The 12,104-nt window shown below is 55.9% G+C and overlaps 1 protein-coding gene across 1 annotated transcript in view; it reads left to right on the top strand.

Moving 5' to 3' along the window:
• Positions 1-2,361: 2,361 nt before the first annotated feature.
• LOC104541498 (protein VAC14 homolog) overlaps positions 2,362-12,104 on the top strand; it is a gene marked incomplete at its 3' end in the record, with an annotated part of 41,487 nt that continues 31,744 nt past the window's right edge. Inside the window, exons 1-3 of the mRNA XM_010185575.1 lie at positions 2,362-2,522; positions 3,729-3,873; positions 4,170-4,235. Coding sequence (XP_010183877.1) covers positions 2,362-2,522; positions 3,729-3,873; positions 4,170-4,235 — 372 coding nt within the window. The remainder of the gene's footprint in view (positions 2,523-3,728; positions 3,874-4,169; positions 4,236-12,104) is intronic.

Raw genomic sequence — 12,104 nt, 5'->3', positions numbered from 1 at the left:
CCTGCTGCTTGTCTGGCGCTGGAAGTCACCATAGCCCCGTGCCCAGAGCCTGGCACCTTCAGGGAGCAGCTGGGGAGCTCGTTGAGGTGATGAACGCTCGGGTGCAGGGTAGCGGTGATGCTGGGTACCCCGCAGCACCCAGGGATGTTGGCCGAATGCGGCACCGTGGCTTGCTTTGAACTCCGGCACCAAACCTGCCCTGGAGTCCCATCCAGCAGCGTGTCTGGTGGAGTCTGCCTTGCCTCAGCTTTTGGGTCCTGGCTGTCCTCTTGGAAGGCTTCTCCTGGCCCTCTTCTCCAGCCTGGAGTGAGGAGGTAGGTTCCTTTCCCTAGGTAGAAGGGTTCGCCACCTCCTACGGTGCCATCAGATGGAGGAGCTGGAGTGGGGGGACCTTGGGCACGCTGCCCCAGCCCTTGTTGTGGTGATCTAAAGCTCGTTGGACTGGATATCCCTGCCTAGACCTTAACCTCATCACCGGGAGAGCAGCTCACGCTGGTACTGCGGGCACTTCCAGTACTTGGAAGCCGCGGTACGCAGGAGGAAGCCAAGAGCACCGAAAGGAGAGCGATGGAGGACGGGAGAGCGACAGCTTGTGGGACCAAGAGCAGAGAGGAGCTATTTACCTCCTGGCCGCTGGCTCGGGCCCGTTGAGCGGCACAGCTGCCAGCCCGTATGGGAGCTGCCCTTGTGACTTGGACCACAATGAAAGAACCTGGATATTTCCACCCTTGGCAAGGCCACTCTGCTGGGCTTGCTTAAAGGCTAGAGCCTGGCCTAGACCTTAACCTTGCCTGAAAATGGGGTCAGGAAAGCAGCTGGGCCAGGCAGGAGGCCAGGAGGGAGATGACAGCTCAGGCATTGGCAGAGAAGAGGCGACTGCTGAGGAGAGAGATGGCAGAAGCCCTTGAAGAAAGGGGAGAAATGAGAAAATGAGCTGATAAAGGGACACAGGGTGAAAAACATCGTTGAAGCTTGAACGCAGTGGGAAACAGCTCTGTTCCCCTGCTGGAGGATGCTTTCTGAGATGGGGGGACGTGCTGGGGAGGGGGTCTCACGCCCCACCAGTCAGCTCAAGCGGAAGGTACGAGTATCCAGAGGTGAGAGCCTGGCACAACCCCCATCGTTGCTCAGTTCCCCCTAAAGCCACGTTCTCGCCGTCACAGGCGAACCACGGAGGCAGCGCCAATGCCGCGTTCATCCTCCGAAGCAGAATCTGGGGTAGTGGGTTAGATGGAAGCAATTGCATCTGACATCTGCCCGGCCACAGATGCCGGCGCTGGGAGCCGGCGTGGCAGGCCCAGAGGATCGCATTAACGCAATGCCATTACCCCTGCTCCCGCGCCGGGCTGCCTGGGGATTAAACAGAGCCAGGGCGAGCTATGAGCCCGCTCCAGAGCTGCAGCTATGGCAGCACTCGACTGCTGCCTTCTCCCTGGAAAGACACAAACCCACAGGAATCTGGTGCTGCTTCATCTCGGAGGCAGAGGAGCATGGATGGTGGGAGATTTTTAGCCCAATCTCACATGTTCACTGGACCTCTTGCCGTTCCAGGTGATGCCCTGCTTTTGTGCTGAGTAAACGTGCTGCTTCTCAGCTGGCAACCCCCCTAAAAAGGTTTATCTGGGCAGATGCATGGAGCCAGCAAGGAGCTTTGCCCGGCTGCCGTCCCTTTTAGCGGAGATTGAGCTGCAGGGTGGTAGCAAATGGCACAGGCCGGGGCTGGCAGATTTGGGGTGAGCCTGGCACTGCCAGCCACCTCCTGGGCTCAGCTTGGGTGGATTTTGGCTTGAGCCACCCCAGCCCAGTCCTGTGTGGGTGCTGCATCGCTGGGAAAGGGGTTTTCACGAGCAATTTTGGCATAAGCTGGGCTGGAAATGGCTGCTCGTTGTGCTGGGGGAAGTCCAGCGTCCTGCTCTAACGATGCCACCCCACGTCCTTGCAGCAGCACGGAGCTGGTGGATGTGACAGCATCAAGGCCACATCCAAGCCAACCAGCTTCGTGTGCAGGTTCCCTCTGAAACTGTGAGTCACCCTGAGGGATTTCCCCCATCCTGTGCAGGCTGTGTGTATTTCGGTGTAGAGATGTAACTGGGTTGAGGATTCGTGCCCCTCTTGCGTTGGGAGCCCTGTGCTGGTTGGGTGCCTGGCTGCACCGCTGCAGCGGGAGCTTTCTCTGCAGTAAAACCACATACAGGGTTGGTGTACGGTGGCTTTCATCGCCTGGGATGCTGCTCCCGTGGATGTCCCCTCTGCCAAGCAACCCGCGCTCTGGGTCCCTCCTTCCCCTCGGTTCTGCACGTCCGAGCGTTTGGCCCTCGGCGGTTGTTTGCGACATCAAAGCGCAACTTAGTCCAACTGGAAATGCAATTTGCAGACCCCAGCATCTGTTACGTGAGGCAGATCAAGCAGGCAGACGCCCGCAGGGCTGTGCAGGGCCGCAGCCTCCTCGTCTCGCCCTCACGACGCGTGTCCCGGGGAAGATCAAATCCTGTTAAGCCGCAGCTCTTCTTGCGAATTATACCGTGAGAAATCTGCCCCTTAGGATTTCTTATCAAACGAGATGCAGAGCAGCCCTGCGCGCTAGAAAATTCTGCGAGAGTCTGGTCCAGCCTTGAATAATTCATTAGCTTCGGTAGGACGGGAGCGCTCAGCTCTCAGCACAGCTCCCTCCTGGAAGTCTGCTGCAACCACCTCTGCTGCAGCCCTCTCAGCTCCAACCATCGCTCCTTAACCTGGTCTCCTGTGACAGGCTCTTCCCACCCCCTTGATGCTGAGGACATGGGAAGCCGTTAGGTACACTTCAGGATCCCAAATAGAACCGAAAAATGCTGTCGCATAACCTCTTGTGTATTGGGGTCTCCCGTCCCAATGCAGGTCCCAACTATTTGGGGGAAAACTGGCGAGTTTTTTACCACAGTAGAGCTAAAGGTCTGGAAACCATCCCTGTTACAAAAGGCAATGTCTTGATGAACTAAGGGAGTTGTTATTTTGATCCCTGGTTGACGACCAAAGGTTATCCTCTTTTTCTGGGAACCAAGATAACTTTCCTAAGGCAGCCCTGCAGAACAGAGCTGCGTCCCAAAGGGCACCACCAGCCAGGGCACCATCTGCAGGTCTCATCTGAGATTCACAGAGATTGGATGTCCTCACCTGACTGAACGGGCCTAGCAGGTGGAGTTTGAGGACTTGTGGGTTGATGCTTGAGCTGGTCAAACTTGAGCTGGATTCAGAGTGCATTTTGGGGATCTGTAGTCTTTGAACCCCAAACCTGGTGACTGCAATGTGGACCAGTTTCTCAATACAGCCGTGGTGCTGGATTCATCTGGCATGGTGTCTTGTCATGCCTAGGTACCATCTGTTTGGGGGAAGCGGTAAACCTCGAAGCCTGGAACATTTCTGTTGTTTTCAGAGCGAGTTTCTGGTGCGTTGCTGTGTCTCATTGTGCTTCCCCATCTCGTAGTGCCAGTCAGAAGCTACCTATGGGCTTGCAAGCCTGGAGCTCGCTTCCCGGCTCTTTTAACTCCTGAAGATGTGAGCACAGTTGTTGGGTTTGCCATGAGCAGATCTGGACGTGGCCAGTGTGAGTGGGGCAGGAGCAGGCCAAGGGTTGAGGTTTCTTAGGGTCTGAGCTGTTTGATGCAGCCCCTGGTGTGGTGTAGACCTCCCCACTGTGTGAGGAGCAAGTTGGACATCGCAGCACTGAGCCATTCTCTCTCCTTCCCATGCAGCTCTGACAGGATCCAGGTGACCCTGAACCTGGATGGCATAGTTCAGGTGCTGGACTGCCACCTTCATGACACGTCCATTGGGATGATGACCAGAATCGCAGTCCTGAAATGGCTTTACCACTTGTACATCAAGACTCCTCGTAAGGTAGGTCAGAGATTCAGTGTGCAAGCCTGTTGCTTCCTCCAAGGGACTGAACTTGCCTGCTCCCAGCCTTTGAATTGGCTGTAATTACCTTGGTAGCAAGATAATTACAACCAAGTGTCCACCTGCCTTTTCTGAGAAGGCTTTGGCTGCTGGATACCCAGTAACTTAAGGGAGAACTCTCCAGCTCAAGTGGAAAACGCTGGTGAAGCTTTCAGCAGCCTGCCCTGTGGTTAGGGGTCCTGTGGCAGCGGTGACCGTGCCTGTAGGACTGATGCCACCCATCTCTCTGGTTGTAGATGTTCCGACACACCGACAGCCTCTTCCCCATCTTGCTGCGGACCCTCTCAGATGAGTCAGATGAGGTAAGTGCTGCTGCAGAAGCCCTCCTGAAAGCTTGCTGTCTCCACATCTTTGGATTTTTTGGGTTGAACTGAGGGATTTTGTGAGGCTCGGCTGGTGCTGGCACTGAGAAGCTTAACCCTGTTGGCTAAACTGAAGAAGGCCCCATGCAGAGCCAGCTGCCCAGCTGAAAACCCTGGTGTGTTTGGGACCCTCTGTCTGTATAAACCTTCCTCTCCATCTCTGAGAGCTGATCCCTCAATGCCTACTCCTAAAAACCCTTTTTGCCTAGCTGGGAAGACGGCTGTGATTTCAGCTCCCGGAGTTGATGTCTTCCCCACGGGGCTGAGTGGTGGTCGGGCCCTTGGTGAGTGGGAATTCGGGTGCCTTGTAACAACTCTTTAGAGACACGAAGGGAATCGTGTCTGGCCAGTGCTGCAAAATCTGAGTCCTGAGGGGGTTAAGCAGTGCCCACTGCTAGCAGGGCAGTGTCAGCCTTGCCTCCTGGGGCTGCAGTAGCTGCCCAAGAGCTGCTCCTCCACCCCCGGCATCACTCAGACCTCTGCGGCTCAGGCTCTGGGTTATGCTTCTTCCTTTAGCCCCTTCCAGTGTCCTCCAACTCGGAGATCAGACACTACCTCATGGTGCGTGCCCTGGGGACGTCTGCCCCGAGCCCTGGGGGAGCTGTGCTTTAGGTGGGAGTTGTCTGGTTGTCTTCTCTGCATCAACTTTGCGGGGCCATCAGGTTGGCTGGGAACCACTCAGCTTGGAAGTGAGCAAAAAAGGCAGGGATGAGTGAGCTTGCTCTGCCTTCGCCCTCCTGCCTGCTCCTTGTCATCCCAGCACAGTGCTCTTCGCCTCCAAGGCTGCTCCTTTCCCCGGGTCCTGCACCATTTTCCCATTTCCTTGTCTTTCCTCCTCACCCGTCTCTTCTCGTTCCAGTCATCTCGATTTCGGCGTCTTTGTCTTCTCCTCCTCCTCCTCCTCCTCCTCCTCTCCATTGCGCCCTGGAGCATTTCTAGCGCTCGGGTGGGAGGCTGGCAGCTGGCCCAGGCCCTGGTGGCGCTTCTACCATCAGCTGGATGCCTCCTGCCCAGAGCTGCGAGTGATCCGGGCGGGTTTCTCAGCCCAGACTTTCCTCGTGGAATAGGAATCACGCGCCCGCCGTGGTCAGGGCACCAAACCCCAACCCTGCAGCGAGTCCCGTGTGCGAGGGGGCTGCTACGAGAGGAGGGACGGGGAAAAAGCAAGCAAGGGGATGACTTGCGCTTGCAAAGGCAAGCGGCCGCCTGGCCATTTTCCATACCCTGCTGCTTACGACACAAACCTTTCCAAAAGAGTCCCCGAGCACACATCTGCCTTTGCAACGCTCTAGAAAGCCTGCATCTTGCAGATAGTCCCTCCAGCTTGGCAGGAGATCGCAGTGAGTCATGTTGCAATTACACTGCTTATTAATATTTGAAAAAAGCAGTGAAGAAAGGACCCTGGTGATGCATTTCCTCCATGTGACATAACTGGGAATGGCTCGAAAGTAATTTTAAGCTGATTTATTTAATCCCGTTTTCTATTTATTTAAATGTTTGCAGGTTTGGGGTTGGGTTGGTTTTGGGTTGGTTTTTTTTAAGGAAATCCATAGACGAGTCAATCCATTAAACACCACTGCTCATCTGGCTCCCAACCAGATTTGCTGCTCTCTGCAGAGGAAATAGAAATGACTGAAATAGCAGGGGGTTTTTGAGCTGGGCATTTTCGGGAACGATGAGGACAGATTGAGCGAGCTAACCTGCAGTGTCAGTGCCTGTTAGAAGAGGGGATGGGGATGCTCTCTCAGCCTTCACTCCCTGCTCAGTACAGTATTTGTGTGCACATTTGTGTTGTCCTGGAGCAGATTTGGATCCCCAAAAGCTCTTGGCCACCGGCCTGGGAATCGCTGGATTAGCGTGGGGTCCTGTGTGACCCCTTTCCAGGGTGGGCTCCGTGTGTTGTATGGTGCAGCACAAGGGTGTGCACACTTTCTCAGGGTTTTTTTTGCTTGCTCCATCCCGTGATGCTTCCCTCGCCAAGGGAACGTGGCTGGGCAGCAGTACCGGTACCATCTTTCTTCCCAGCAAGGTTGAGCATCCTTTTGCAGTGCCTGCAGAACCCCTGGCCCTCGTGTGTGGTTTGGAGGCTCGCTATCACTCTCCTGATAGGCCATCAAGCTGTCTTGGAGCAGTTGTTTGTCACCAGCTTGTCACCAAAGGAGAGTCTGGCTTTGAAGGGTCAGGGCTTTGCATCAAACTGAAGGATGGTGCCCAGGCTCATCGTTTTTGACGTCTGGTCTTGCCAAGCTGCTCTGAGTCTCTCTGTGCTCCTGCCATCAATAATCGAGCCCAAAGCAGGGAGAGAGATGTGCTGGATGGAGCTGGATCCATGCCCTTTAAGTTGTCACGCCTGTTTTATCCTTCACGAGGTGTTGCACCACCTCCACCGTGCTGAACAGGGGCCAGTATCTCATGATGCATCTGCGGTGTCCTGAGTCATCTCTGCCTTCCCTCCCGCTCCCCTTCCTACCCGGTTCTCCTGCGCCAGTGCAGAAATGGTCAGGAGACTTAGTTAAGATTCACAAAGGCAGCTCGGAGAAGTTGGAGCGAAGCTGAAGCAAGCAGTTCCCTTTGATATGTAGACAAGTCGGGACACAGGATTCCTGGCTGGCAGGCGCTGTGCTGCTGCACTGCGTCGCCTTGTGCCAGCTCCCGTGCTTCCCCCGCGGGGAGGTGCTCCGTCCCGCGTTTGAGACCTGGTTTTGAAGGCAGTCTTTAAAAGCCCTGGTTAAAATTTCATGTGCTTAAAAACTTCCTTGCCAGCTCCAAGACTGACAGGATCCTGTTGAGAATGGGCTTTTCTGCACAAGCTGCTCCATTTGTCAGTGTGAGCCTCGCAGCCCTGACACCTGGCTCAAGAATTGATGGTAGAAAAGGTGGAAAGTCAAAGACCAAGCAGTGGGTCGGACCTTGCCATCCGCAGGTTGACAGCACCGCTGCTGGTCAGCATTGCTCAAAAGAAGACCTGTTCTTCGGGTTATCTCCCTCTGCAAGCTCCTGGTGCAAAGGCAGCTTCTGATGTTGCTGTTCAGTTCCCTGGGTCCTTCCAGGCCGGACCTGGTGAGGTTGGGCAGGTGCAACAGGCAGTAAGGGCATCTCTGAGAAAACCACGGAGCGGCAATGCTGCTGGTTCTCTTTCTTTGCTTTGATTTCCTTTCTCCAGCTCCAAAACAGAGTTGTTTCTTTACAACTGAACGTGTTCGTGTTTGCTTATCTGCTCCTCTCAATCTTGCTGGGGGTTGGAAGTTGTGCTGGGACTTTTGTGTGACTCATGCAGCAGTGACGCATGAGGTGGAGCTGGTGTCTGATGTGAAGCAGGATAGACTCCGGCTTCCTCTTGACCCTGCTAACGTGGAAACCTACCTGTGTTAATGCAGCAGCCAGGCAAGGCTTTGAATACAGCAAGAAGAACCAAATGATTTCTTAGCTTGCTGTTTGCAGCAGTGTCTCCTAGAGCATCCTTCAGCTCCTGGCCAAATGGTGGTGCCCTTCCCTAAAGAGGTTCAGCTGAGCCTGTGGAGGTAGTGATGGACCTGAACATCTGCATGACCTTCAAGCCAGCTCCTTCATGCCAAGCTGAAATGTTTTACCTGAAGCCCGAGTCTCGGTCCTGCTCTGAGCTCTGGTGTCCCACTAAATCCTGGCAAACTTCTCCCATCGCGCCCAATCCCCAGTACAATGAAGCTGGACAAAAGCTCGTGCCCAAGCACAGAGCTGTCTTAGCGTGGTTTGGTTTGGGGCTCTGTGCTGTTGCTTTTAGAGCCCTTGTGCTCCAGCTCCCAGCCTTTAATTCGCCACAGCCGAAACATTGTGACTCCATGCAAAGCAGAAGGTGTGAACCAAAGGCTGCAAAGAGGTGAACTCTCATGTACGTGTGCTTGGCTTTTATTTTAATTCTTTTTGGTGGTAAGCCTTCTCTGGAGAGCGACTCAAAGCTACCTACAAAGGTACCGAAGCAGGAAGGCTGCTCACTTTCAAGAAGCGAGTTAGGCTGAGGGTGAGCTCAGGGCTGAAATGGTGGGGTGTAGAGAGAGGTCTGTAATTTCAGTTGGATGGTGGACAGCGTGGTCAGCCCAGCTTGCCATGCATGGACGCAGCCCCTAAGCAGAAGCTGTGCGGCAGGGTGGGGTGCTGCGTGCTCCAAGGTCTCAAGACCTGGCAAGGGCGCTGGGTTGAAAGCTGATCCGTGCATTGCATCCCGCAAGAATAGGGAGTTTCTTGTGGGGAGCGCGATTGCTTCTTGGCTTGGCACCGGTTTTGGACCACGATTGCATGGTAGCGTGTACATATGCATACACAGGTTATACATATCCTGAACAACTGGTGGCAAACTGGTAGTCTGGGCTCAGGGTGGTTTCCAGAAGGTGCTTGTTTCTGAGTGAAATCGTGGAGCAGACTAAAAGGACAGGAAACCTGTCTGCCGCGGAGGACAGGCAGTCCCTGTCCCACGAGCCAGCTCGGGCTGCGACAAAGATGTAGGGTGAAGGTGTAGGGTGCAGGACTTGGTGAGCTTGGCTTTGGGTGTTCAGCTCCCTGGGGTGCAGCAGGAGGTTCCGGAGGGGAATCACAGAATCACGAAATCGCTCGGTTGGAAAAGCCCTCTGAGATCATCCCGTCCAACCGCTCCTGTCTACCCCCTAAACCATATCCTTAAGTACCTCGTCTACCCGCTCTTTAAACACATCCAGGGATGGTGACTCCACCACCTCCCTGGGCAGCCTGTTCCAGCCTCTGACGACCCTCTCAGTAAAGAACTTCCTCCTTAGCTCTGACCTGAACCTCCCTTGGCACAGCTTGGTGCCGTTTCCCCTTGTTCTATCCCCCATCACCTGGGAGAAGAGCCCAGCACCCACCTCTCTCCAAGCTCCCTTGAGGCAGTTGTAGGTGGTGCTGAGGTCTCCCCTCAGCCTTCTCTTCTCCAGGCTCAAAAAGCCCAGTTCCCTCAGCCGCTCCTCATCAGGCTTGTTCTCCAGAGCCCTCCCCATCCTTGTGGCTCTTCTCTGAACACGCTCCACAATCTCAACATCCTTCTTCTAGTGAGGGGCCCAGAACTGAACACAGCACTCGAGGTGCGGCCTCACCAGTGCCGAGGACAGGGGGATGATCACCTCCCTGGCCCTGCTGGTCACACTGTTTTGAATACAGGCCAAGATGCCGTTGGCTTTTCTGAGAGACAGGGCAGCAAACACAAGCAAACCCTTCTCCTGTCATAAGCCCTGGGACTCTGGGGGCTGAATTGGAAGGGGTTGCAGGAATTCAGCCCCTTGCAGCGTGGCCCACAGGGATGCTCTGGGGCAGCTCCGGCTTCCTCCAGCTCTGTCCCGCTGGCTGGACCTGTCCTGCCCCGTAACGCCTGAAGAAATACCTCGTTGGCATCCCTGCGTCTGACATCAGGTGGCGGCATGTTAAGCTCCCTGTACGCTCATTAAACACACTTAAAGAGGTGCTCTGAGCTGTGACAGCGCTCGTGGTCCCTGCGGCTCGGGCTGCTGCAGGCCTGACCCTCGCACAGACAGACGGGATTTGCAAAAGCAGGAGGGAGGATGGGAAATGTTCAGGTTGCAGCTTGGTTTAGGGTGGCTGTGCCCGTGTAACTGAGTGACCCCCACACTGCCTGCTGTATTTGGTGATGCTGTGAGCAGGATTTGCCCCGGGGAGAAGAGGAGAAGCCCCCAGCCCCGCTGCCTTCCCTTTGCTCCCCATCTCTTCCCGGCCACAGGCTGAAATCCAGCCGCTGTAAAACAGAGAGGTCTTGGCCAGATCAGAGGATAAAAGTTGCTGTGGCGGGGACCTGTGAAGAGGTCTGGTTAAATTGGTGTGGGAAGATGAATGGAGGGTTTTCTTTTCCTTTTCTGCCTTTAAAGCTGGCGGAGGCAGGGGGGGATGCGAGTTTGCTTTTCACACCGTGCGTGTCTGGGGCTCGGCCAGGCTCGCTGCTGGCCGCTCCTGGCTCCAGGACTGCCCCCCGTGCTCGCTTCCCCTCCCTGGCTACGGCGAAAAGGTTTGGAGGGAGAAAAAACAGAATTAAAATAAATGCAGCCTCTGGGGAAGCCTCAGTGCGCGCTGTGGCGGTGAGGGGCTGCGGTCGAGTGGTGGGACAGGAGGAAGCACCCAGCAGCATCCTCAGCTTTCCTGGTGCCCCCCAGGTCGCTCCTCCTCCCCCTGCCTTGCTGACCCTGGTGATGCCGTGGGGTTTTCCACAGCCTCCCTGCTCATGGTCTCCTTTGAACAAGGGCTCTGCAGCCCTTAACCCTCTTGTTTTCCATCGTGGTAGCATCTTGCTTCAGCTGAATTCTCATCTTCTCCTTGGCAGGAATAACCTTGTCCCTGGTGTTTTGTGCCCCAGGGAATACCCACCCTCTAGGTCTTGCTCCCCAGATTTCTGCAGTGGATTTGGGGTCACCTCCCCTTCGTCTGCAACAGGCCAGGGCCAGCCCAAGGCAAACTCCTCCCCAGGAGCATCAAAGGGATGCTTTGCACGCAGGAAGTGCATCCCATCCGGCACACGCTGTTCGGGGGCTGCGTTTCCCCTGCGTCGCCGCGGGCAGAGCTGGTCTCTGCTCCGTTCAACCAGAACAAGCGGCAAATTAACCTGACCTAGATCTGGAGAAGCCAGAGAGACCGACGGTTTCGTGTGCCCTCGAAATCCGTGCTCTGGAGGCAATGCAGGGAGAAATCTTGCCTTTTCCTAGGGAGGAGAAATAGCTGCTGATTTATAACAGCTTTTATTTATAACTGCCCAATAACCCGCTCCTCGTCCCCTGGCCGTGCAAGGACCCCCCCGGGATGCCTCTCACCCCCGTGCTGGGATGAAGGGCCCCAGCCGGGTCTCCCCATCCATCGCGATGCTGCTTTCCCTGCCAATTCCCATTCACGCTAACCAGCCCCGCACTCGCCCAGAGCAGGGGCACGCTGCCCTACATCTCATCCCCGCTCGCAAAAATCACGGAGATCCATCATGGGCTGGGAAAACGTCCTCGGTGGCTGCTCGGTGGCCATGGGGATCGCGCCCGGTGCTGTCGGGTCCAGCGGCCGCTCGGCTCCTGACGGATGGGACCGGCTCGCTCCTGGCGCAGCCAGCCTGTTGCCATGGCAATGGCAGGATATTGCTTTCTTACAGCCTCCTCGCTCGCACAAAGCCAGCCGCCGGCTCCGGCTTTGCTTTGCACGGGGATGTGCGGTGCATACCAAGCGCTCCTGGCTTCCCTCCGTCCCCAGCTGGGAACCCACTCCGGAGCATGCAGGGAAGCAGCAGCAGGAGCCGAAGCTCCCTGCTCCTTTCCCACGGCTGGAAAACCCCGGCTCTTTGCAACCGCCTGCTCCTCCGGGTGTTTGTGTGCCCGTCCCTCCCGGTTCTTGTTTCCTCCATGTTTTTCAATTGCAAAACCCAGTCTGCGCTGGTTTTTTCCACCTCCAGCCTGTGACCTACACGGCTGGCTTGGGCTAACAGCCCTTAACCTCTCCAGAGTGCGAGAGGTCCAACCATGCCCTCAGTGGTGCCAGTCAAGCCTGGCCAGAGCATCCCAAGCCCAAGAGGCATCTCAGAGATGGGGCTCAGCACGCGGCTGTGGGAGACTGGATCAAGGATCCCACCTCATGGGATAAAACATGGCTCTAAATGCTCTGGGAGGCAGCAGGGGTGATTTTTGCCTATCCCAGGGTCTTGGTCCTGTTTCCTGATGCTGTGGATGGGCTTTATGGGGGGTTGTGGCAGCAGCAAATGCAGCAGGGTGGCAATCACGGGAGCTGGTTCGTGCCATACAAGAGCCATGGGTCGACACGGCCTTGGCATGGCAGGGTACATCGTTG

Source organism: Mesitornis unicolor, unplaced genomic scaffold, assembly GCF_000695765.1.
Source record: "Mesitornis unicolor isolate BGI_N332 unplaced genomic scaffold, ASM69576v1 scaffold18895, whole genome shotgun sequence".
In the NCBI taxonomy this organism is placed as follows: domain Eukaryota; kingdom Metazoa; phylum Chordata; class Aves; order Mesitornithiformes; family Mesitornithidae; genus Mesitornis; species Mesitornis unicolor.
Note: the sequence above shows the minus strand (reverse complement) of the source record. Positions and strands in the feature narration are given on the sequence as shown.